Source organism: Macrobrachium nipponense, chromosome 48, assembly GCF_015104395.2.
Source record: "Macrobrachium nipponense isolate FS-2020 chromosome 48, ASM1510439v2, whole genome shotgun sequence".
Taxonomy (NCBI): domain Eukaryota; kingdom Metazoa; phylum Arthropoda; class Malacostraca; order Decapoda; family Palaemonidae; genus Macrobrachium; species Macrobrachium nipponense.
The window spans coordinates 19,035,499-19,063,034 of record NC_087223.1 but is presented as its reverse complement, the minus strand read 5'-3'; the positions used below and the strand labels follow the sequence as shown (position 1 = coordinate 19,063,034).

At 38.7% G+C, this 27,536-nt stretch overlaps 2 protein-coding genes across 10 annotated transcripts in view; both read left to right on the top strand.

Annotated features, from left to right (window-relative positions):
• LOC135205073 (small ribosomal subunit protein uS15-like) overlaps nt 1-26,934 on the top strand; it is a 28,439-nt gene extending 1,505 nt beyond the window's left edge. The window contains exons 2-4 of the mRNA XM_064235360.1: nt 921-1,048; nt 26,461-26,626; nt 26,771-26,934. Of these exons, the coding sequence (XP_064091430.1) occupies nt 921-1,048; nt 26,461-26,626; nt 26,771-26,909 (433 nt within the window). The 3' untranslated portion in view covers nt 26,910-26,934. The remainder of the gene's footprint in view (nt 1-920; nt 1,049-26,460; nt 26,627-26,770) is intronic.
• LOC135205071 (histone deacetylase 6-like) overlaps nt 1-27,536 on the top strand; it is a 167,190-nt gene that overhangs the window by 94,815 nt on the left and 44,839 nt on the right. The window lies entirely within an intron of this gene.

Sequence of the window (27,536 nt, the reverse complement as noted above, 5' to 3'; positions counted from 1 at the left end):
ATAGGACTTTGTTGCAATAGCAGCAGCCAATCTTGCACCCACAAAAATCAGTGAGGAATCTCCGGCCAGTAATGGTAGCTGTGGCAAACTTTAGGAATTATTTAAGAAAATTAGTATGCAATAGGGTAAAAAACCGCATGGTACGCGGGGTGGACCATGTACGATTCAATGTGTACAACCCCAAAAAAAGTACATTATAACGCGTCCTGACATCGGAGATGGGCATCAGACGCGACTTGTTGTTGGTGAGAAACGGAGCTAAAGACCTCTACTCTGGTGTAGGACGCGTTATAATGTACTTTTCTTGGGTTGTACACATTGATCGTACATGGTCCACCCTGTACCATGCGGTTTTTTACCCTCTACCATAGCGCGACAACCTTCCTAAAAATTGGAGCATTAAATTGTGATATGGGAGAAAATTTACTTCGAGAGGAAAGTAGAGGTCTCGAGGTGTTGCTTTGACGGACATTGGCTCTTGGCTAATGTCTGTTCTGGGTTACAGAACGTATTAAAGTGCTTTTTTTTTTTCGGGAAGGTGGTCGTGCTACTTTTTAGAGGCTGGCCATTCAGTATTTTTGTTACCCTATAACCACACTGTATGTAGATAGGGTAATGACCAAGTGGCGACACAGCAGCCAACTTTTTGGAACACGGCCCCTTCCGGAAAAAAGCGCTGGAATGATGCCTTCATTTCGTAATTTAGGAGAAAATGCTTACTTCGAGGGGGGAGGTCTCTCTGTGCTGCCTGGATGGGCCATAACTCTTGACTGATGCTCATGGCAACGAATTCAAGTGCGTTTTCTGGAAGGTGGCCGCTATGTCGCCTTTTCGGTCATTTACCCTCATAGATAAATTAAAATGCTTGTAGAAAATATGTTCTTCATAGAAAAGTGTTAATTAACCCTTGGATATTCCAGAAAGGGTATTTCCCAGTCTGCGCTGCCATACCGCCGTTCCGTGCCCAACTGGCTGAAACTGACTAAGGAAGATGTAGAAGAGCAGATTGTCAAATTGGCTAAGAAGGGTCTGACTCCCTCACAGATTGGTGAGTATACTGAGAGGTTGTTGTTGTCCATTATTCTCTCTCACACTATGGTATATTTACTGCCAATGGTTCATACTTTTGATTTAGCCACGAATTGTTCTACTGCTGTTGAAAACACTGGTAAGAGAGAGTTGAGGCACTATTCATGACCCTGTGGGTAGTCATGCCATCCCCTGTTTCAAAGCCAAGGTTGTTAATTTTGTAAACTCATGCAAGAGGCCAGCTTGCCCAGGGTTGGTTGACAGTAAATTTAGATATGTAGTTATTACTATAAAAATATTATTATTCTTACCAAAACATTGTAAATGGATTTAATGTTATATTGGGGTATGTGCAATTTGATAAGTAAAATTGTTTTAGCATTGTATTTTTATAGAGAACACTTCCTGCTCCGCAGGAGGCCCGCCCTGGCTAGCCATGTCCAATTTTGTGAAAAAGTATTCATTAATACGGTTTTGCAGAGAACTTAGCGATCCAACATTAATAAATATTGCAAAATTGCTCAATTACCATTGTATCTCCCAGCATCATGACATTTTAGGGAATTTCCAGGAAGAACTCAATGGTTTTAGGGTTATGAAGTTTCTTGTAAGTGTTGAATGAATACTATAGGTTGGATATTTAGTATCGCCCAAAGCTTTGGAGCTGTACAGGAGACAAAACTGTTTTTAGTAGCTCTTGGTTGGGTAGGGTAGCCATAAAAATCTATCTAGAACAGAGTTGGGAAGTTGGGGACTGTAGGTTGATTATCAGCTCCTACAACACAATTGGCATTTGTGAATTGTGCTCTGCATGTCATTCCTTTTGTCTTCAATTCCACTCATCCAAGTTGGTTTGGGTCTTCAACTCATCTGTTGCTCAGAAAAACCCAGCTGATAGAAGTGTGCAATTCTCTTGAAGAGTGGTGTGAAAGGTGGGGATTTGGGAAATAAATAAATGTTGGCTTGTTATTTATCAAAGGTTGTACCCCATACCAGGCTGAGGGATTTTGCTCCGTTAGAAACAAATTTTTTCTTTTTTTAAGTCGGAGGCTTCCACCTGAGCATTATGACCAGTATGCATTGCTGATTGTATTTGTTTGATTTTGCTGTGTTGTTTTATGAAGCAGTTATATTTGCATGATAGTAACCAAGAAAGCTTGATTGTTGCACCAGAAACCCAGATTTTGCCATGGGTAACCTGAAATATATTATGGTTAAGACCTAAGGTTTTCACTTGCATTAAGGACAGTAAGATTGGTCAAACTAACTTTCAGCATTGGACAAAAGCTCCAACATTTGTAATTGTGTAATTGAAATTGTTAATGCAATTGTACAAATCACATACAAGGCGCACGAACAGGATTGTTATGGAATAGTTTAACTAGGCGACAAAAATGTCGATAACTCTTCAGTATGTATCATTCTCATATTTTATTTCTTAGGCGGTAAGACAGCTGTGTTTATTGCCATTCTCCACTGCCTGAATTTGCAGCAGATCTAGCAAGCTTTCTTATAGTCTCCTGGAGAAGGATATGTACTAAGGTTTTAAAACCCCTTGTCGGTTATAAGAATGTAAATGCAGTTATTTACAACGTCGTTAGAAGGTAGAAAAGTACTGTCAAGTATTTTGAATGGAAGTGCTGTAATCAGACTTCAACATATCAAACTTAATTTATCTCTTATTGTTGTTATGATGGTATTTGCTTAGAATCCCTTATAATACCCAATACATGTTGTAGATAGATATCTTGAGTGGAATGAAGTGCAAAGTACACTTGAATATAGCAAAAGAGTTCGTTACAATGCGTCCTCGACTTACAGCGTGGGATCCTTTTTAGTACTGTGCTGTAAGTCTGTTTTTTGTCGGTAATGGTCTTTAACAGCACTCACGGCGCCACAACCTTAATGTTGCATCAAGTTAAAGTGCTGTTAACTTTATGCCTGTTCTTGCCATTAGCACCATGAAAGGCACGGAAAAATGCCGTTAAGTCGAGGATGTTCTGTATCAGAAGGGACAGATACAAGGTACCTGGTAAGTTTAGGTGCTGCTCATATTAAGTATTCCGTCTCTCTCAGACTTTAAATTATCTGCATCCAGTACTGACCTCTACAGCAGAACTGGCTGTAGAGATAATCCAGTGATGCAAGAGGAAGTACCAGGGGTACAACAAGATATTTCTTCTTTTTTTTGGGAGGAAGTTCTTGGGTTCTTTGGTGACAAAGGTTGCAAAGATTTATGTGAGTGTTTTAAGTGCTTTTAAAACTAACTACTAAGTTGGTGTGATGTGTTTAGTGTGCACATTTATTAGAGTTTTAATAATATACTTTGGGGTTATCTTAAAAAATGTCAATGGCCTTTATTATAAAGGATTATAAGAGGTTAAGGTAAAGTTCGTGGTCATGTTTAGGCAGATATCTGTATGGATTCATTCATCCCATTGAAGTAGGAATACTTACGTGTTTATTATTTCTCATGTCAGAAAACGCAATATATTCCTTAAATAAAAATGCTAATTCAGCAGTTCATTTATATATGCAGTTGAAAAAGTTAGTTTTGAAGTAAATTAATTATCTCAAATGTACAATTTTGTATACATGAATCTGTATAAGGATGAATGTCATGTAGAGAGGTAAACTAGAAGCCAGAAGGGTAAATGAAAAGGCCAGTTTACAGATGGGAATATTTATTGCATCCTAACCGACCTCCCAGCAGTTGATCTGCTTTGCAGGTCATCAAGGTTGCTAGAGCAATTCCATAGGTTTGTACCATTTCTTCTTTAGGAATTAGTGGAAAAAACTGTGGAGACACAGTTAGATCATTTAACTGAGTGTGGCGTTGTGCTGTTGTATATGTTGACTTTTATAATGGGCCATTAGTAGTAGGAATGACAATGAATGCCGATTCTTGTAAAACAGGTAGCATTAAGAATTTTTAATTAAGAAGGAACAAACTACTGCAAGATCCATATATTAGTATCTGAAGTCTAAAGGCATTGTTTGCCATTTGTCAACATACATGAAGGAGCAGTGAGTGGATTAATACGTTTGAATAAGCGTAGAGCATTGCAGTTTTTAATAATCATTCAATGTATTTTCATCACAAGGATTTTATTCCATACGTGTGTTCTTCGCAGGAGAATCAAAATCTTTAAACTCGTGAATTTTTATGCTCTAACAGGAGCACCTGAGTAGATAGTTATGCAGGTTTAGGCTGTCTGATAAGTCTGTTAAATAATTTAAACCCTCTATTGTAGCATTAGCTTGAATATATTTCCTATATATCTTAAGCTAACAGCAGTTTCACTTTCTCATTTAAAACAGCTTGTACTAAACTTTCTATTGAGAGATCAATCTAGAAATGATCAGAGCAACGTCACTTTTAAGTACTACAGAAATCCACCGAGGTTGAAGTGTTACTTTGCAGTCTAACCGACCTCCTAGCAGTAGAACTGCTTTGCAGGTCATCAAGGTTGCTAGAGCAATTCCATATGTATGTACCATTTTCTTCTTTGGGAATTTTGTGGAAAATGCTATGGAGACACCAGTTACATCTTAATGAGTGGCTTTTTGTATATGTTGACTTATAATGGGACTCGATAGGAATGACGTGAATGCTGGTTTTTTTATGAAACAGGTAGCGGACAGAATTTTGAATTACAAACAAACAACTGCAAGAGTGCATATTTTTAATATCTTATGTCCAAAGGCATTGTTTGCCATTTGTCAACGACATGAAGGAGACAGTAAGTGGATTAATGCATGTGAATAAGCATAGAGCATTGGTCACGGGACACCAGGGGCATTCTGGGAACTACAATACCCCGTGACTGGTACAGATGCCAATAGTCCCTGGATCTACAAGTTAATTATAATTCTACCAGTTTCCAGCTTGGCGCTAGTATTATCCTAATGTTAAGACCCCTCAGGTTTGTTAGTATGAAAAATACAAATTGATTGAAAATTTGTCATTTTTAAACAATCGTGGAATGTATTTTCCTATACGTGTGTTCTTCGCAGGAGAATCAAAATCTTTATATTATCTCAGGAGTGCTGTGAGCTTGATACCTGCATTACCAGTAACCTATGTTCCGAATCTGTCAACAAACACAGGGCCAGGTGAATTTTTTTTTATGCTCAAACAGTGAACACCTTAGTAGATATTTTGTGGGCTTAGGCTTTCTGATAACTCTGTTAAATAACTTAAACCCTTTATTGTAGCCCGAGCTTAAATATATTCCCTAGATATTCTTAATCTTACAGCAATTCCAGATAGTTCCTAACCTGAACCAACCTCTACTTTATACTCAGCATTCAGTGCAAGAGATTTATAAAATTGCATCGCATTTAAAATGGTTAGGGAAAAAGATAATCATAACTAATGTAGCTTCAAGTACAAAAGATCTACTGGGTTGAGGAGTTCCTTTCTGCATCCTAACCGACCTCCCTAGCATTAGAAGTGTTATGCAGGTCATCAAAGTTTGGCTAGGGCAGTTTTCAGTAGATGGGTTTGTACCATTGCTTCGAATGAATTACAGTACTAGTGGAAACTTCTATGGAAAAACAGTATAATGAGTAGAAGTGTAGATTTGCGCTGACGTGTATTTTGACTTGGTATTTCTCTATTGATTCGGAATATGATAGCTTATTACAGAATGGAATGAGTTACAAATGATACAAGTGAAGAATTACTATAGCTATGTCCCTATTTCCTCATTTCCTCGACCCCAGCTACGTTGATTTCCTTCTTGCTTTTCATCTGTTCCCTTGGGGATCTTCCTACTTAGCTGTCCAACTTCTTGAATGCATTCCAGGTTTTTGTCAGTTGAACAGATTATTTTGGGTTGATGTCCAGAAATCCCTCCCGGGGTGTCCTTAAAGTCCTATTTACAATGATACAGGAAAACAAGGTTGAAGAGAATGGTTGATTCTTTGCTAAAACTGGTTATGACTCTGTCAACATATAAGGCCAGTTGATTGTTTATGCTTCAAATTGTGGAAAAGAATATTATGGTAGCACTTCAATGGGCGGAGGTTTTGGGTCTGGCTTTCTGAAGAGGAACAAAGTACATGAACACTGATCCTAAATTATGACCTGCACTCTTAATATTTTGTAAATATTTTACAGCCAACAAAAGTTTCACATAATTCTCATTTAAAACTAGCTTGTACTAAACATTCAGTTCAAGAGATCAGTCTAAACATGATCAGAGTAATGTCACTTATAAGTACTACAGAAATCCACTGAGTTTGAAGTGTTACTTTGCATCCTAACAGACCTCCAAGCAGTAGAGCTGCTTTGCAGGTCATCAAGGTTGCTATAGCAATTCCATAATGTATAAACCGTTGCTTTTTAAGAATTACAGTAGTGGAAACTTTTATGGAAACAACAGGTAGGACTTAATGTAGCAAGTGTAGTTTTGCTCTGACGTATATTTTGACTAGGTATTTCCTTGTCCACTTAAGATTACGATAGCTTAAGTTTTAGAGAGGAGAGTGGGTGACTAATAAGTAGATATGAAAGTTATTGCTATATTCCTATTGTCCATTCTGCTAGATTCTTTGGTCTTTTCCCCACTTAGTTGTCCAACTTCTTTAGCTTTACTAGTAAACTCCCAGCTTTCTCTTTCAGTTGGTAAACAGATCTTTCAGACTAGACCTGGGGTCATCTTGATGTGACTGGTGTTAAACTGTTTAACATAGATACAGTAATAGTAGTGATGTTTGTAGATATTATGCTAAAAGTAGAAGCATTGGTATTAGACCATTCACTTTTGTGTTAAGAGGAAACAAATGACTACAAGTTTGTTTGTTTTAATATCTCAAGTTGAAAGATACGAATGTGAAAAAGTCCCCAATGTGAAATTAATACATTTGAATAAGACCAGTAAGACCCCAAGCTATTTGTAAAGTCTAGAATATTATCTTTGTAGAGGATCAAAATCCTCAATACCACCCAAGGATTAACTCTGTACGCCTGTGGGCTTAACCTTAGGTTCTGAATCTTGGTGTAAGAGAGAGGGCTGTTGAATTATGTGCTCCAACTTCGGAAGAGAAAGGTACTACTCAAATGATAGCATCCTACCCGACCTCCTAGCAGTTGAGCTGCTTTGCAGGTCATCAAGGTTGCTATAGCAGTCCATAAAGTCATACCATTGCTTCATAATGTGAATTACTGGACACTACTGTGGGGAACAAGATTTGGGAGTTCATCGAGTGTTGTTTTTAGTTGCGTATGCAACTAGGTATATTTCCATGTCCATTCAGGAATTGGAAATTTTGGAGTTTTATCACTCAAATGTAACAGATTTTGATAATATTGTTGATATGTAAAGTGGATGATAAGACCTTTTTGTGAAATATTATGCTGGTGAGAGTGTCGAGATCGTAATTGCTCTCCTTCTATAATTCTCCAGTTGAAAAATTGATATGGACAGTGAACAGGCTCCAAACCCAAGAGAGCTTTGCTGCTCTCTGCTGACATCGGCATTTAGCTTTATTCCAAACTTGCTAAAAGAATTTCTATTGCTTAGTGCTTTTCATAGGAAAAAAAATTTATTAATTTGTGATCCTTAGTGTTCCATAGGAAAAGCATATTTTTCAATATCTGCTCCAGAGTCTTCATAGGAAAACTTATGGATTTCTGCTCCTCAGCTTCATAGGAAAGAGAATATATGAAATATCTTTTCCTCAATGGTTCATGGAAACAGTGGAGCACATTCTGGTGGTTTGCCCCAGATATTTTAACCAAGGGAAAGATATTTTTCCAGGGTAAATCCCTTGCAAAAATATAGTTAGTTATTTATATATCAATCTCACAGATTTTAAAGACATTTAACTTTTAGATTATTAATTAAGGTACTCATTAAACTTCATTATTTTTATTTAATCAGTCACATCTATATGAATCATCTTTCACTTAATTCATTCATCTATATACCATAATTCAATTTATTTAACCTTCATTATGGCGCTGAATGGCCTTCTTGGCCCCAGTAAAACAGGTAGCATAAGAATTTTCAATTAAGAAGGAACAAACTACTGCAAAGAGTCCATATTTTAATATCTGAAGTCTAAAGGCATTGTTTGCCATTTGTCAACATGCATGAATGAACAGTAATTGAATTAATACGTTTGAATAAGCGTAGAGCCTTTAAGTTAATCTTAGGATTGCTGTGAGCTTGATACCTGCATACCAGTAACCTATTGTTTTGAATCTGTATCGACAAACGGCCAGTGAATTTTTAGGCTCTAACAGGAGGCACCACCTGAGTAGATATTTTGTGGTTTTAGGCTTTCTGATAAGTCGGTTAAATAACGTTAAAACCCTTTATTGTAGCCTTTAGCTTAAATATATTTCCCTAGATATCTTAATCTTACAGTCAAATTCCAGATAGTTCCTAACCTGAACCACCACCTCTACTTTATACTCAGCATCAGTGCAAGAGATTTATAAAAATTGCAACGCATTTAAAATGTAGGGAAAAAAAAATAATCATAATATTGTAGCTTAAGTACAAAAGTCTACTGAGTTGAGGAGTTCCTTTCTGCATCCTAACCGACCTCCTAGCATTAGAAGTGTTATGCAGGTCATCAAGTTTTGCTAGAGCAGTTCCGTTAGATGGGTTTGTATGCATTGCTTCGAATGAATTACAGTACTAGTGGAAAACTTCTATGGAAACAATAGGTAGGGCGTAATGTAATGAGTAGAAGTGTAGCTTTGGGCTGACGTATATTTTGACTTGGTATTTCTCTATCCATTCGGGAATATGATAGCTTATTACAGAATGGAAGAGGTTTACAAATGTTGCTAGTGAAGAATTATAGCTATGTCCCTATTTCCTCGACCCCAGCTACGTAATTTCCTTCTTGCTTTTTTTTCATCTGTTCCCTTGGGGTCCTTCCCTACTTAGCTGTCCAACTTCTTGAACTGCATTCCAGCTTTTTGTCAGTTAACAGATATTTTGGTGGTTGATGTCCAGAAATCCGGTGTCCTTAAAGCTATTTTACAATGATACAGGAACAAGGTTGTAGAGAATGGGGATTCTTTGCCAAACTGGTTATGACTGTCAACATGTAAGGCCAGTGATTGTTTATGCTTCAAATTGTAGAAAAGAATATTTATGGTAGCACTTCAATGGGCAGGTTTGGGGTCTGGCTTTTTGAAGAGTTAACAAAGTACATGAACATGATCCTAAATTATGACCTGCACTCTTAATATTTGTAAATATTTTTACAGCCATCAACAGTTTCACATAATTTGTCATTTAAACTAGCTTGAACTAAACATCAGTTCAGAGAACAGTCTAAACATGATCATAGAGTAATGTCACTTATAAGTACTACAGAAATCCACCGAGTTTGAAGTGTTACTTTGCATCCTAACAGACCTCCAAGCAGTAGAGCTGCTTGCAGGCCATCAAGGTTGCTATAGCAATTCCATAATGTATTAAACCGTTGCTTTGTAAGAAAAGCATTACAGTAGTGGAAACTTTTATGGAAACAACAGGTAGGACTAATGTAGCAAGTGTAGTTTGTGCTCTGAGTATGATGTGACTAGGTATTTCCTTGTCCACTTAGGATTACGATAGCTTAAGTTTTAGAGAGGAGAGTGGGTGACTAATAAGTAGATATGAAAAGTTATGCTATATTCCTATTGTCCATTCTGCTAGATTCTTGGGTCTTTTTGCCCCACTTAGTTGTCCAACTTCTTTAGTTTTACTAAACTCCAGCTTTCTCTTTCAGTTGGTAACAGATATTTCAGACTAGACCTGGGGTCATCTTGTTGTGACTGGTGTTAAACTGTTTAACATAGATACAGTAATAGGAGTGACGTTTGTAGATATTATGCTAAAAAGTAGAAGCATTGGTATCAGACCATTCACTTTTTGTGTTAAGAGGAAACAAATGATAAGTTTGTTTGTTTTAATATCTTAAGTTGAAAGATACGAATGTGAAAAGTCAATGATGAAATTAATACATTTGAATAAGACCAGTAAGATCAGCTATTGTAAAGTCTAGAAATATTATCTTTGTAGGAGGAATCAAAATCCTCAATACCACCCAAGGATAACTCTGTAGCTGTGGGCTTAACTTAGGTTTCTGAATCTGGTGTTAAGAGAGAGGGCTGTTGAAATTATGTGCTCCAACTTCGGAAGAGAAGGTACTACTCAAAATGTGCATCCTAACCGACCTCCTAGCAGTTGAGCTGCTTTGCAGGTCATCAAGGTTGCTATAGCAGTTCCATAAAGTCATACCATTGCTTCATAATGAATTAACTGGACACTACTGTGGGAACAAGATTTGGGAGTTCATTGAGTGTGTTTTTTTAGTTGTCGTATGTTCGACTAGGTATATTTCCATGTCCATTCAGGGATTGGAAATTTTGGAGTTTTATCACTCAAATGTAACAGATTTTGATAATATGGTTGATATGTAAAGTGGATGATAAGACCTTTTTGTGAAATTGATATGCTGGTGAGTGTCGAGATCGTAATTGCTCTCTTTCTATAATTCTCCAGTTGAAAATTGATATGGACAGTGAACAGGCTCCAAACCCAAGAGGTCTTTGCTGCTCTCTGCTGACATTGGCATTTAGCTTTATTCAAACTTGCTAAAAGAATTCTGTTGCTTAGTTGCTTCATTTTCTGCTCAGTGCTCATAGGGGAAAAAAAAAAAAAATTAAAAAAAAAAAAAATTATGAATTTCTGATCGTTAGTGTTCCATAGAAAAGCATATTTTTCAATATCTGCACCAGAGTTGAGTTCTTCATAGGAAAACTTAAGGATTTCTGTTCCTCAGTGCTTCATAGGAAAAGAGAAATATATGAAATATCTTCTCCTCAATGGTTCATGGAAACAGTGGCGCACATTCTTGTGGTTTGCCCCAGATATTTTAACCAAAGGGAAAGATATTTCCAGGGTAAATCCCTCTCGAAATAACTATAGTTAATTATCTTACAGATTTTAAAGACCTTCAACTATTTTAAAAATATTAATTAAGGTACTCATTAAACTTCATTATTTTTATTTTATTATTAGTCACATCTAATTTATGAATCATCTTCACTAATTCATTAATCCATATACCATAATTCAATTTATTTAACCTTCATTATGGCGCTGAATGGCCTTCTTGGCCCCAGTGCCTGGCCTCTAGCCCTAAATATCATACATCCGTCAATGGTTCATAAGTAAAGCTATTTATTGCATCCAGTACTGACCTTTGCAGCAAGACATTGCTACAAAGACAATCAAGTGATGCCAAATAAAATACCAAGAGTTCAGTAAGTCTCTTTTGAAGTTGTTCTTTAAACAAAAACTTGGTAACATCTGTTAGGATGATGCTGTAGTGTGTTTATTTGACTCTCACAGACAAAGATGGTAGTATTTGCTTAAGATGAGAATTGCAGAGCAGCATTTAGTCAGGTAATAGGTATGGAAGTAGCTGAACAGAACTTAGGTTTTAATGTGCCCATACGGTGATGGTCAAACGTAGTACTAGGTTGACAAACCTATATCAAAATGGAATTCTGGTAGAAAGTGCACAAGATGAGAGTGGATTAACTCGTTGCACACCAAAACCTTTAGAGGCAAAATAGTCCAAAAAGTGAATGACAACATTCATGTATAAATTATGCATCACAGCATTGCCAATTCCAATACCCATTTTATTGTGGTGTACTGTTGATTAGTTGAGCGACTTAATTTAGGATATATCAGTACTTCCCAGATTTCATGAGTTTGCAAGGAAGGCCCCATAATTTTGGTTTGAGGCAGAGGCGCCAAGCGGTTCAAGCTGATTAGTTCATCAAAACTATATTAGCAATTCCATGTCAGACACTTCATTCTTTCTTATGAATTGACGACAACAAGCATAAAGACAATTATCTGTTTGCTTCCAATTCATTTTCTGTCATCCTAGCTCCAATTTCTCTGATCAGATGAATGTCCATGATCAAAGGCCATTGAACCAAGGGTTTGTTATAGATACAGTAAAAGGAGTGACGTTTGTAGATATTTTGCTAAAAAGTAGAAGCATTGGTATTAGACCATTCACTTTTTGTGTGTTGAGATCACTTTTTGTGTTGAGAGGAAACAAATGACTACAAGTTTGTTTGTTTTAATATCTTAAGTTGAAAGATACAAATGTGAAAAGTCAATGATGAAATTAATACATTTGAATAAGACCAGTAAGATCAGCTATTGTAAAGTCTAGAAATATATTATCTTTGTAGGAGGATCAAAATCCTCATTACCACCCACGAATTAACTCTGTACGCCTGTGGGCTTAACCTTAGGTTCTGAATCTTGGTGTTAAGAGAGAGGGCCGTTGAATTTGTGCTCCAAACTTCGGAAGAGAAGGTACTACTCAAATGTGCATCCTAACGGACCTCCTAGCAGTTGAGGGTTGCTTTGCCAGGTCATCAAGGTTGCTATAGCAGTTCCATAAAAGTCATACCATTGCCTTCATAATGAATTACTGGACACTACTGTGGGAACAAGATTTGGGAGTTCATCGAGTGTTGGTTTTTAGTTGTCATATGTTCAACTAGGTATATTTCCATGTCCATTCATGAATTGGAAATTTTGGAGTTTTATCACTCAAATGTAACAGATTTTGATAATATTGTTGATATGTAAAGTGGATGATAAGACCTTTTTGTGAAATTATTATGTTGGTGAGAGTGTTGAGATCGTAATTGCTCTCCTTCTATAATTCTCCAGTTGAAAATTGATATGGACAGTGAACAGGCTCCAACCCAAGAGGGCTTTGCTGCTCTCTGCTGACATCGGGATTTAGCTTTATTCAAACTTGCTAAAAGAATTTCTATTGCTTAGTGCTTCATAGGAAAAAAAATTTATTAATTTGTGATCCTTAGTGTTCCATAGGAAAAGCATATTTTTCAATATCTGCTCCAGAGTTCTTCATAGGAAAACTATGGATTTCGCTCCTCAGTGCTTCATAGTAAAGAGAAAATATGAAATATCTTCTCCTCAATGGTTCAGGGGAAACAGGGGAGCACATTCTGGTGGTTTGCCCCAGATATTTTTGGAACGTAAGGGAAAGATATTTCCAGGGTAAATCCCTTGAAAAACATATAGTTAGTTATTTTATATATCATATCTTACAGATTTTAAAGACATTTAAACTGTTTTAGATTATTAATTAAGGTACTCATTAAACTTCATTATTTTTTATTTAATCAGTCACATCTAATTTTATGAATCACTCTTCCACTTAATTCATTCATCTATATACCATAATTCAATTTATTTAACCTTCATTATGGCGCTGAATGGCCTTCTTGGCCCCAGTACAGGTAGCATTAAGAATTTTCAATTAAGAAGGAACAAACTACTGCAAGATCCATATTTTTAATATCTGAAGTCTAAAGGCATTGTTTCGCCATTTGTCAACATGCATGAATGAACAGTAATTGAATTAATACGTTTGAATAAGCGTAGAGCCTTTAGTTAATCTTAGGATGCTGTGAGCTTGATACCTGCATTATCAGTAACCTATTGTTTTGAATCTGTATCGACAAACGCCAGTGAATTTTTAGGCTCTAACAGGAGCACCGAGTAGATGTGGGTTTAGGCTTTCTTTGATAAGTCGGTTAAATAACTTAAACCCTTTATTTGTAGCCTTAGCTTAAATATATTCCCTAGATATCTTAATCTTACAGCAATTCCAGATAGTTCCTAACCTGAACCACCTCTACTTTATAACTCAGCATTCAGTGCAAGAGATTTATAAAAATTGCAACGCATTAAAATTGGTAGGGAAAAAAAATAATCATAATTTTTTATTGTAGTGTCTTACCGAACAATTATAGAGCCGTGATTTCCACGAGCGGCAGGATACTAAATTCAAATTTAGCGCGTCGGCGTCGCCAACACTGGTGGTGATGACGTCATCTCCCTCCACTCGCGGGGAGAACCAGGTACAACTGCCCAGGTGAATCCAATTCTTTTCCTGCCGGCGTCCGGTGAACATCGGTGGTCGGTGTCGGTTGGATGACTTTGCATCGCTTTTTTTCTTGTGGATTTGATCTTCGGAATTGGTGAAGTACTCTTTTTTGGCGTTGTTGTTATTTTGCTGTTTATTTAGGCGTTGCCATGTCGGATTCTAGTCGTCGGGAGTTAGGTTTGCATCTCAGGATGTAAAACTAGATAGCAACATTATACCGACACCATTGCCAGTCTGGAATCGAGGTTAGATCAGAAATTTTCTTTTGGTACTAGCGAATACGGTTTTGCAACTTGGTAATTCAGTTAAGACGTTTTGGAGAAAGCGGCTTCAGGTAAGAGTGTAGTTGAGGGTGCGTCTGTCTGTCCTGACACGTCTCCTAGACAAAGGTCACTGTCCAGCTCCCCCCGCACTGGGGAGAAGACATACCGGAAGTCCAAGGGAGTCGATCGGGTATTTGCCCACAGACAGGCGCCTCTCTTGTTGAGCCTGTTGCACCTCAACAGGGCTCGGTTAAGCGTTGGAAAGGTGTTGCGGTCAGACGCTTTCGAATGATTCAAGCGATTCGTCTCGGTCGCGCGGCGCTCTTGGCGAGATTCGCCGTTTTCGCGTCCCTAAAGAGGCGTTCAGGCGCCGATTCTTCGCCTCCTCCAGTCAAGCGGTATAAGGAGCCTGAGAGTAGGGTTGCGCCTCGGCCGTTAGCGGCTCGTTCGTCGCCTCAATCTGTGCCTTTTCGGCTCCATCTACTAGTAGAGATTGTGGTTTTAGCGCTGTAGCTAGCAGTTCTAAGGGTGTTTCTTTAGGCGCTTTTTCGTCTGTTACGCCTGATGCCGCCTGTTTCGCCTCGAATTTCGGCGGCTCCGAGCGAGGCGCAAGTAGTTTTTCCGCCTCCTGCTGAACATTAGGCTCTTCCAAGCCTACGTTAACTGTTTTTGATTCGTCTCTGGCGCCTTTGTGCAAGCAGTTAGAGATGTTAACCAACTGGATGAATGAGTCCAAGGGTGGTTCGAAACCTTCAGATCCGGTTGTAGTTCCGTCTACTTCTTTCGGCGGTATCGGAGAATGAAGAAGAAGTAGAGGAGGAGGATTCACATCACTCTCGTGTTATTCACGTCTCCTTAGATTTCTTCTGGTATCTTATCCAGATTATTTTGAGAAAGCGGCTCCGCGCTCCCCAACTTCGACTTTTTGATGAGGAGGAAAAACTTCAGACCCTCTCCTCCCAAAACTTGTTCTATCTAAAGCGGTTAGACATTCGTTGAAAGAGACTGAGAAATGGATGTCTATGAAAGAGACTTAGGGAAGGCTCTTTTTGCTTACCCTCCCTCTAAGTTGCTTCGTAAGAGGTATAGGTTTTTATGTAACTGGAAGACGTCCTTCTCTGGGAGTTTCTGCCTCCTCCCAGGGAGACTTCTCCATAGTTAATTGACTCCTCTAGAAGATCTGCTTTCGCCGCAGCGAAAGTTTTCTTTACAGTGCCGGAGTTGGACCACGTTGTAAAGAATCAATTTAAACTTTGGAAGTCTTTAGCTCCTTGATTGGACTATTGGCGCTTTAGCGGCCAAGATCGAAGACTGTCCTTCTCTTTCTCAGGAGTTAACGGAGGATTGGATTGGTGTTCTGTCCTGCGGACAAATCCATTAGGGATGGATGTGGATGAGTTAGCTTCGCTCATCGCCTTTGGTACCTTAAGAAAAGGCAACTTTGGTGCTCCTTTGCTTTCTAAAAGGGTTACTTCCCAACAGAAGTCTGCTCTCTTGTTCGCTCCTTTTGTGAAAGATAACCTCTTTCCAGACGATGTAGTGTTGTCAATTTCGTCTGCGCTAGATAAGAAAATCTACTTCGGATTTACTGGCACAGTCTACTAAGAGACCTAAAGCTCCTGTGGAGACTGTTCCTTCGGTTTCTCCTCTGGGCCCAAGTGCCTTTTCGAGGGAGAAAACCCAAGCGCTTCTTTCGGCCAAAGTCGAATTTGCGACCTCAGTCTAAGGCCTCGGCCAAGGTTAACAAACCTTCCAAATGAAAGCTCGGTTCTTCATGCACCAGTGGGAGCCAGGCTGGCTCTGTTTTGGGAGGAATGGGAAAAACAGAGGAGCAGAAGCCTGGGTAGTGCAAGTACTCAAGTTCGGCTATCGTTATTCCTCTCGTTTCACCTCCCTCGCTCTCACCTGTGCCAATTCCATTCCAGGCATACTCTCCTTGGGCTCAGACAAATTTCTGGCGCTATCCGCAGAAGTGGAAGCGCTTGTCTCAAAGAAGTGATAGAACAGATAGAAGGGGATTTTCCTCCAGGCTTTTACAATCGCCTTTTTGTAGTTCCCAAGTCCCTCAGGGGGCTGGAGGCCGGTTTTGGATGTGAGCGCCCTGAACTTGCATGTCCAGAAAACAAAATTTCATATGGAGACCACTCGGTCGGTTCTGGAGTCCATCAGACAGGGGGATTGGATGATCTCTCTGGACATGCAAGACGCTATTTTCACATTCCGATACATCGCGAATCTCGGAAGTACCTGAGGTTCATGTTCGAAGGCAAGGTGTTTCAGTTTTCGGGCGCTTTGCTTCGGACTAGCGAACCGGCTCCTCAAGTTTTTCTCCAGGGTTCTATCCCCGATATGGAAGCTGGCTGCAACATATTAGGAGTAAGAATCTCCCTCTATCTGGACGATTGGCTTCTCCGGTCGGAATCAGAGAGTCGGTGCATGAAGGAACTTGGAACAACTCTGGATCTTGCCAGAAAGTTAGGAATTCTGGTCAACAAAACAGAAGTCCCAGTTGGTTCCATCTCAGAGCATCCTTTATTGGGTATGATTCTGAATGCTCAAGTTTTCGGTCTTTCTGTCCCCGAAGAGGGTTCAAGGCTGTCTGGAGACAGTTCAGGAGTTCTTGGACAAAAAGGTAAGTTCTGCCAATCAGTGGATGAGGCTCCTGGGCAAATTGACGTCAGTGGAGAAATTTGTGACGTTGGGAAGACTGCACATGAGACCTCTGCAGTTTTTCCTGAGAGCCTCTTGGTGCAGGAAGACACAACCAGACTCGATTACCTTTCCTGTCACAGATCAAATAAAAGAGGATCTAAGGTGGTGGCTCTCTCGAGCAAGGTTGAAGAAGGGTTAGATTTACGACCCATCCTCCCGAACCTACAGTTCTTTTCCGAGCATCGGACACAGGTTGGGAGCCCTACTGGGAAATCAACGGACTTCAGGAGCTTGGTCAGAGAAGGAGAAGAAGTTCCACATAAATGCAAAGGAACTGTTAGCAATTTTTCTTGGGGCTCAGACAGTTTCGGAGCTTAGTAGAAGGTCGAGTAGTGGCAGTGCATTCCGACAACTCCACGGCTCTCTCGTACGTGCGGAAACAGGGGGGGACTCAGTCTTTCTCTCTGTACGAAGTAGCCAAGGATCTCCTCCTGTGGTCAAACGAAGCGAAGGTTCAGCTAGTCCCGAGATTTGTTCCGGGAAAGATGAACGTCCTGGCGGACGAGTTAAGTCGTCAACAGCAAGTGTTACCTCTGGAATGGACTTTGGACAACAAGATTTTGTCAGAAACTTTGGCGCCTTTGGGGACGACCGTCAATAGACCTGTTTCGCGACATCAAGGAACAACCGTCTTCCTCTCTTTTGTTCTCCAGTCCCAGATCCTCTAGCTTGGTCGGTGGACGCAATGCTGTTGGATTGGTCGGGTCTGGAAGCTTATGCATTCCCTCCGTCGGTCTAATAAGAGAGGTGCTGAACAAGTTTCATGTCGCACAGCAATGTAACACTGACGTTAAATCGCTCCCTTTTGGCCCAGGAAAGAGTGGCCTTCCCGGACCTTCTCCAGTTGTTAGTAGACTTCCCCAGACTTCTTCCTCCAGAGAAGTGGCTTCTCAAAACAACCTCACTTCAAGAGGTTCCACCAAAACTTGTCCGCTCTAGCTCTGACAGGGTTCAGACTGTCCGGAATCTTGTCAGAGCGAAAGGATTTTCAAGAAGAGCTGCAGAAGCTATCGCTCGTTGTAGGAGAGAGTCTTCTAACAAACTCTATCAAGGGAAGTGGAGAATCTCAGAGAGTGGTGTAGAAGTGCTAAAGTCTCTACTTCTGCGACCTCTTTAACAGAAAATAGCAGATTTTCTTCTATTTCTTAGGAACTCTAAGAAACTGGCTCCTTCGACGATCAGAGGATATAGAAGCCATGCTCTCTTCGGTTTTTCGACATCGAGGTTTGGATATTTCCTCCAATTCAGATCTGTCGGACCTCATTAGGTCTTTCGAAACCACTAAGCTCCCGCAAGATACAGTGGCTTGGAACTTAGATGTGGTGCTTAAGTTCCTCATGGGGCCACCGTTTGAGCCTTTGAAGTCGGCTTCACTCAGGAACTTGACTAAGAAGGCACTCTTCTTATTGCACTAGCTTCTGCTAAGCGTGTCAGCGAATTGCACGCTATAGACAAAAGAGTCGGTTTTCTCTCAAGGCAATGCTGTATTTTCGGTATCTTTGACCATTCTAGCCAAAAATAAGAATCCTTCTAATCCTTGGCCGAGGAGTTTTGTGGTAAGGAACTTATCTGATTTGGTTGGATATGAGGAGGAAGAAAGGCTCTTATGTCCAGTCAGGGCTATTAAGCAGTATCTGTTTGCCACTAAGGGTATTCGAGGACATCTTCTAAGCTCTGGACCTCGGTTCAAAATCCCTCTCGTCCTCTCTCTAAGAATGCTATATCGTTCTTTATTAGAGAGCTTATCAGGGAAGCTCATTCGCAGTCCGAGAACGACATCTTTCCGTTCTGAGAGTTAAAGCTCACGAGGTTAGAGCAGTGGCAACTTCTTTAGCATTCAGAAAAAATTTATCTTTAGCTTCGATTCTTCAGAGCACGTTCTGGAGATCTAATTCGGTTTTTGCGAGTCATTATCTCAAAGAGATAGAAACGGTTTCGAGAATTGTAAAACGTTAGGTCCGGTGGCGGTTTCTGGCATGGTGTGGGAGAAACGGCACAGGGGTCGTCACCTCTATGCTAACTTTTCTCCTTGAATAGGTTGTCGAGTTCAAGGGAAGCTGGGGGTACTGAGTACCTGGGATACTCACCAGTCCTGTTAGGTCAGATTTTCAATGGTTGGGTATATATGTTTTTTAAATCTGGTGTTGGTGACAAATGTTTGTATGATTGAATTTTATGGTCTTAGCCCAGGGCAAGGGCAATCTTTGTTGTTACATCCTCCGTCAGTCAGCCTTGACTCGCTTGAACTACAGAAGGATTCCACTCCTGTAGAGGCTAACTTTGGTCAAACCTTCCATTCCTCTACAATAGTAAGAAAGAGCACCGACCAGAGGCAGTAACAGTCTGCTGTAGCTCTCTTACAAGGTAAGGTACAACAGACACCTTGAGTGTTTACTGGTATTGCAATAAATGTAAACCATTTAAAATACTAGTGTCCACTGAATCCCACCTTCCCATAAATGTGTAATCAGCTCTATAATTGTTCGGTAAGACACTACAATAAAAATGAAATTTTCATTATTAAAATGAAGTTTTATTGTATACTTACGAACAATTATGATTATACCCACCTCCTCCCCTTAGGTGGACGGACGGGCAGAAAGAATTGGATTCACCTGGGCAGTTGTACCTGGTTCTCCCGCGAGTGGAGGGAGATGACGTCATCACCACCAGTGTTGGCGACGCCGACGCGCTAAATTTGAATTTAGTATCCTGCCGCTCGTGGAAATCACGGCTCTATAATTGTTCGGTAAGTATACAATAAAACTTCATTTTTAATAATGAAAAATTTCATATTGTAGCTTTAAGTACAAAAGTCTACTGAGTTGAGGAGTTCCTTTCTGCATCCTAACCGACCTCCTAGCATTAGAGTGTTATGCAGGTCATCAAGTTTGCTAGAGCAGTTCCATAGATGGGTTTGATGCCATTGCTTCGAATGAATTACAGTACTAGTGGAAACTTCTATGGAAACAATAGGTAGGGCGTAATGTAATGAGTAGAAGTGTAGCTTTGCGCTGACGTATATTTGACTTGGTATTTCTCTATCCATTCGGGAATATGATAGCCTTATTACAGAATTGGGAATGAGTTACAAATGATGCAAGTGAAGAATTATAGCTATGTCTGGGTGGTCTTCCTACTTAGCTGTCTAACTTCTTGAACTGCATTCCAGCTTTTTGTCAGTTAACAGATTATTTTGGGTTGATGCCAGAAATCCCGGTGTTCTTAAAGCTATTTTACAATGATACAGTAACAAGGTTGAAGAGAATGGTGATTCTTTGCTAAACTGGTTATGACTCTGTCAACATCTAGGGCCAGTGCTTGTTTATGCTTCAAATTGTAGAAAAGAAGAATATATGGTAGCATTTCAATGGGCAGGTTTTGGGTCTGGCTTTCGAAGAGTAACAAAAACTACATGAACACTGATCCTAAATTATGACCTGCATGCTTAATATTTTTGTAAATATTTACAGCCAACAACAGTTTCACATAATTTCTCATTTAAACTTTGCTTGTACTAAACACATTCAGTTCCAGAGATCAGTCTAAACATGACCAGAGTAATGTCACTTATTAGTACTACAGAAATCCAGAGTTGAAGTGTTACTTTGCATCCTAATAGACCTCCAAGCAGTAGAGCTGCTTTTGCAGGTCATCAAGGTTGCTATATCAATTCCATAATGTATAAAACCGTTGCTTTGTAAGAATTACAGAGTGGAAACTTTTATGGAAACAACAGGTAGGACTTTAATGTAGCAAGTGTAGTTTTGCTCTGACATATATTTTGACTAGGTATTTCCTTGTCCACTTAGGGATTCTGATAGCTTAAGTGTTAGAGAGGAGAGTGGGTGACTAATAAGTAGATATGAAAAGTTATTGCTATATTTCCTATTGTCCATTCTGCTAGAGTCTTTAGTCTTTTCCCCACTTAGTTGTCCAACTTCTTTAGCTTTACTAAACTCCAGCTTTCCTCTTTCAGTTGGTAACAGATCTTTCAGACTAGACCTGGGGTCATCTTGGTGTGACCGGTGTTAAACTGTTTAACATAGATACAGTAATAGTAGTGATGTTTGTAGATATATGCTAAAAAGTAGAAGCATTGGTATTTAGACCATTCACTTTTTGTGTTAAGAGGAAACAAATGATTACAAGTTTGTTTGTTTTAATATCTTGAGTTGAAAGATACGAATGTGAAAAGTCAATGATGAAATTAATACATTTGAATAAGACCAGTAAGGACCAGCTATTGTAAAGTCTAGAAATGTTATCTTTGTAGGAGGATCAAAAATCCTCAATAACCCAACCCAAGGATTAATCTGTACGCCTGTGGGCTTAACCTTAGGTTCTGAATCTTGGTGTGAAGAGAGAGGCCGTTGAATTTGTGTGCTCCAACTTCGGAAGAGAAGGTACTACTCAAATGTGCATCCTAACCGACCTCTAGCAGTTGAGCTGCTTTGCAGGTCATCAAGGTTGCTATAGCAGTTCCATAAGTCATACCATTGCTTCATAATGAATTACTGGACACTACTGTGGGAACAAGATTTGGGAGTCATCGAGTGTGTTTTTTAGTTGTCGTATGTTCGACTAGGTATATTTTCCATGTCCATCAGGAATTGGAAATTTTGGAGTTTTATTCACTCAAATGTAGCAGATTTTGATAATATTGTTGATATGTAAAGTGGATGATAAGACTTTTGTGAAATTGATATGCTGGTGAGTGTCGAGATCGTAATTGCTCTCTTTTCTATAATTCTCCAGTTGAAAATCGATATGGACAGTGAACAGCTCCAAAACCCAAGAGGGCTTTGCTGACATTGGGATTTAGCTTTATTCAAACTTGCTAAAAGAATTTCTATTGGTTAGTACTTATAGGAAAAAAAATTTATTATTGTTTGATCCTAGTGTTCCATCGGAAAAGCATATTTTTCAATATCTGCTCCAGAGTTCTTCATAGGAAAAACTTATGGATTTCTTCTCCTCAGTGCTTTGTAGGAAAGAGAAATATATGAAATATCTTCTCCTCAATGGTTCATGGAAACAGGGGAGCACATTCTGGTGGTTTGCCCCAGATATTTTAACGTAAGGGAAAAGATATTTCCAGGGTAAATCCCTCTTGAAAAACTAGTTAGTTATTTATATATCATATCTTACAGATTTTAAAGACATTTAATTGTTTTAGATTATTAATTAAGGTACTCATTAAACTTCATTATTTTTTATTAATTAGTCACATCTAATTTTATGAATCTCATCTTTTCACTTAATTCATTCATCTATATATATTCAATTTATTTAACCTTCATTATGGCGCTGAATGGCCTTCTTGGCCAGTAAAACGGTAGCATTAAGAATTTTCAATTAAGAAGGAACAAACTACTGCAAGAGTCCATATTTTTAATATCTGAAGTCTAAAGGCATTGTTTGCCATTTGTCAACATGCATGAATGAACAGTAATTGAATTAATACGTTTGAATAAGCGTAGAGCCTTTAAGTTAATCTTAGGATTGCTGTGAGCTTGATACCTGCATTACCAGTAACCTATTGTTTTGAATCTGTATTGACAAACGGCCAGTGAATTTTTAGGCTCTAACAGGAGACCCTGAGTAGAATATTTTTGTGGGTTTAGGCTTTCTGATAAGTCTGTTAAATAACTTAAACCCTGTATTGTAGCCTTAGCTTAAATATATACCTAGATATCTTAAGCTTACAGCAATTCCAGAATAGTTCCTAACCTGAACCAACCTCTACTTTATACTCGGCATTCAGTGCAAGAGATTTATAAAAATTGCAACGCATTTAAAAATGGAAGGTAACAAAAAAAAATAATCATAATAATGTAGCTTCAAGTACAAAAAGTCTACTGAGTTGAGGAGTTCCTTTCTGCATCCTAAAACCGACCTCCTAGCATTAGAAGTGCTTTGCAAGTCATCAAGTTGCTAGAGCAGTTCCGTAGATGGTTTGTATACCATTGCTTTCGAATGAATTACAGTACTAGTGGAAACTCTATGGAAACAATAGGTAGGGCGTATGTAATAAGTAGAAGTGTAGCTTTGCGCTGACGTATATTTTGACTTTATATTTCTCTATCCATCCAGGAATATGATAGCTTATTACAGAATGGAATGAGTTACAAATGATACAAGTGAAGAATTACTATAGCTATGTCCCTATTTCCTCATTTCCTCGACCCCAGCTACGTAATTTCCTTCTTGCTTTTCATCTGTTCCTTTGGAGGTCTTCCTACTTAGCTGTCTAACTTCTTGAACTGCATTCCAGGTTTTTGTCAGTTAACAGATTATTTTGGGTTGATGTCCAGAAATCCCGGTGTCCTTAAAGCTATTTTAACAATGATACAGGAACAAGGTTGAAGAGAATGGTGATTCTTTGCCAAACCTGGTTATGACTTTGTCAACATGTAAGGCCAGTGATTGTTTTATGCTTCAAATTGTGGAAAAGAATATTCATGGTAGCATTTTCAATGGGCAGGTTTTGGGTCTGGCTTTCTGCAGAGTTAACAAAGTACATGAAACATTGATCCTAAATTATGACCTGCACTCTTAATATTTGGTGAATATTTTACAGCCAACACAGTTTCACTTAATTTCTCATTTAAACTTGCTTGTACTAAACATTCAGTTCAAGAGATCAGTCTAAACATGATCAGAGTAATGTCACCTATAAGTACTACAGAAATCCACTGAGTTTGAAGTGTTACTTTGCATCCTAACAGACCTCCAAGCAGTAGAGCTGCTTTGCAGGTCATCCAAGGTGCTATAGCAATTCCATAATGTATAAACCGTTGCTTTGTAAGAATTACAGTAGTGGAAACTTTTATGGAAACAACAGGTAGGACTTAATGTAGCAAGGTGTAGTTTTTGCTCTGACATATATTTTGATTAGGTATTTCCTCCTTGTCCACTTAAGATTATGATAGCTCAAGTTTTAGAGAGGAGAGTGGGTGACTAATAAGTAGATATGAAAAGTTATTGCTATATCCTATTGTCCATTCTGCTAGATTCTTTAGTCTTATCCCCACTTAGTTGTCCAAACTTCTTTAGCTTTACTAAACTCCAGCTTTCTCTTTCAGTTGGTAACAGATCTTTCAGACTAGACCTGGGGTCATCTTGGTGTGACTGGTGTTAAACTGTCTAATATAGATACAGTAATAGGAGTGATGTTTGTAGATATTTTGCTAAAAGGTAGCAGCATTGGTATCAGACCATTTACTTTTAGTGTCAAGAGAGAGCAAATGACCACAAGTTTGTTTGTTTTAATATCTTAAGTTGAAAAGATATGATTGTTTTTAATATCTTAAGTTGAAAGATGATTGTTTTAATATCTTGTTGAAAGATACAAATGTGAAAAGTCAATGATGAAAATTAATACATTGAATAAGACCAGTAAGACCAGCTATTGTAAAGTCTAGAAATATTATCTTTGTAGGAGGATCAAAATCTCTCAATACCACCAAGGATTAACTCTGTACGCCTGTAGGCTTAACCTTAGGTTCTGAATCTTGGTGTTAAGAGAGAGGGCTGTTGAATTTATGTGCTCCAACTTTCCAGAAGAGAAGGTACTACTCAAATGTGCATCCTAACCGACCAAAAAAAAATCCTAGCAGTTTGAGTTGCTTTTGCAGGTCATCAAGCGTACTTTTCAATATCTGCTCCAGAGTTCTTCATAGGAAAACTTATGGATTTCTGCTCCTCAGTGCTTCATAGGAAAGAGAAATATATGAAATATCTTCTCCTCAATGGTTCATGGAAACAGTGGAGCACATTCTGGTGGTTTTGCCTCAGATATTTTAACCAAAGGGAAAGATATTTCCAGGGTAAATCCCTCTCGAAATAACATAGTTAATTTATAAATCATATCTTACAGATTTTAAAAAGCATTTTAAAAATTATTAATAAGGTACTCGTTAAACTTCATTATTTTTATTTATTTATTAGTCATATTTCTATTTTATGAATCATCTTTCACTTAATTCATTAATCCATATACCATAATTCAATTTATTTAACCTTCATTATGGCGCTGAATGGCCTCTCGGCCCCAGTGCCTGGGCTTTAGCCCTAAATATTCGTGCATCCATCAATGGTTCATAGGTAAAGCTATTTTATTGCATCCAGTACTGACCTTTGCAGCAAGACATTGCTACAAAGATAATCAAGTGATGCCAAATAAAATGCCAAGATTTCAGTAAGTCTCTTTTTGAAGTTGTTCTTTAACCCCTGGTAACATCTGTTAGGATGATGCTGTAGTGTGTTTTTAATTGGCTCTCACAGACAAAGATGGTATTTATTTGTGATGAGAATTGTAGAGCAGCATTTAGTCAGGTAGTAGGTATGGAAGTAGCTGGACAGTACTTAGGTTTTAATGCCATACGGTGATGGTCAAACGTAGTACTAGGTTGACAACCTATATCAAAATGGAATTCTGGTAGAAAGTGCACAAGATGAGAATGGATTAACTCGTTGCCCACACAACCTTCCTAGAGGCAAAAATAGTCCAAAAAAGTGAATGACAACATTCATGTATAAATTATGCATCACAGCATTGCCAATTCCATTACCCATTTTATTGTGGTGTACTGTTGATTAGTTGAGCGACTTAATTTTAGGATATATCAGTACTTCCCAGATTTCCATGAGATTTGCAAGGAAGGCCCCCATAATTTTGGTTTGAGGCAGCGCCAAGCGGTCAAGCTGATTAGTTATCAAAAAAAACTATATTAGCAATTCCATGTCAGACACTTCATTCTTTCTTATGAATTGACAGCAACAAGTATAAAGACAATTATCTGTTGCTTCCAATTCATTTCTGTCCTCCTTGCTCCAATTTCTGCTGATCAGATGAATGTCCACTGATCAGAGGCCATTGAACCAAGGGTTTGTGTCACTTTATGATTAGAACTTGTACCAAGGTCAGTTTGAAGAAACTGGAAGTACACAGTATAAGAAATGAGGGATAAAAGAAAAGTAAAAGGCAAGTAGCAATGCAACTGTTGCCGTAAGTGACATCTCAAAGTAATTGCAAGTTGTATTTTTTACTTGCATCATCCCCACTCCCCCCATACAGGCTATTAATTGAGATATTGAGATTGTGTTTATGTATCTGAAATGCTGTAGGGGGATTTAATTTGTTCTGCAGTGTTGGCATATTAGAAGGTTTTTGTTGTTCACCAAGAATTCAAATCAAATAGAAAACTTATGCCTTCCCTCATTAGTTTAAGGTTTGAATTGCTATTCCAAAGGTATTTTGTTTGATGTGCCAGTTTATAAAGAGATTGCCATTTATAGGTTTTCGAAGTTTCTTGGGGGGGGTTTTGTCATTCTGAATAATTGTCTACTTCTTTCCTTTAATTTTAAGGTTAATCTAAGTTGTCTTTTCCTTAAGGTCCAATATTTCTAGGTTACCTTTTGTCCTAGTTTTAAGGTCAGTTATTCCAAGGTGTCTTATTTCATTTGGTTTCTGTCTTTGTAGGTGTCATCCTTCGTGATAGCCACGGTGTCGCCCAGGTGAGGTTTGTCACCGGAAACAAGATTCTGCGCGTGCTGAAGGCTAAGGGTCTTGCCCCTGATATCCCAGAAGATTTGTACCACCTCATCAAGAAGGCTGTTGCCATCCGCAAGCACCTGGAAAGGAACAGGTAATTGTCTGCGAGAAGCTGAACGTCTTGTGGCTCGACTTTGATGATGGTTCTTGGCCAAGTTTCATTGATAATCTTGTATGGAGAAAGACTTCTCATCTGAGAAAACTTCGTTTATTTCATTCGATGTTTCTCCTTTTGCAGGAAGGACCGTGACTCCAAGTTCCGCCTTATCTTGGTAGAATCCCGTATCCACCGCATTACCCGTTATACAAGTCCAGAGGAGTTTTGGCTCCCTCATGGAAGTATGCATTCAGCAACTGCTTCTGCCCTTGTTGCTTAAATAAATTGTAGGCAGTGTTTACAAATGGTCTCTTTTTTTACCTTGGTTTATCTCGGAACTCGTTCCAAAAGGTTTAAGATTTCTTGTGGTAGTTTCCTTGCCAAACTTTTTAGTTAAGAGGTCCTTTGTTCCTCCCTGAGGATGTTGTGTATTGGAACCTTTAAAAAGGTTCAAGCAAAGATTCATTGCATATTCAAGTTCCTTTCCACTAATTTATGAAAGGTAAAATGTTCCATGTTATTTATAGTATGTACAGGAAGATATTTGAAATCATGAACGTTCGAGTAGCTCATACTCCAAAGATATTGATGTGTCATCAGCTTCATACTCCCAAAACCCCAGCTGCATTGCTAACATTTTAATTATTGCACAATAACAACTTGTTTATGATATTGCTGGGTACAACCACACCACCACCATTGTGAGGTCGTCTCCTAAGTCATTGTTGTATCTGTGTCCACTTGAGTCTGAGAAAGAAATAAAGTAACTACTACTAAATTGTGTGACACGACTGGTACTTCAAAGTTAGTGAGTACATATGTGTTCGTGAACTGGTGGTGTACTTTTCCTTTGCCTCTAGTCAAGTTTGTGACCTTACTTTGTACTCTCAGGAATTTGAATTGGAAA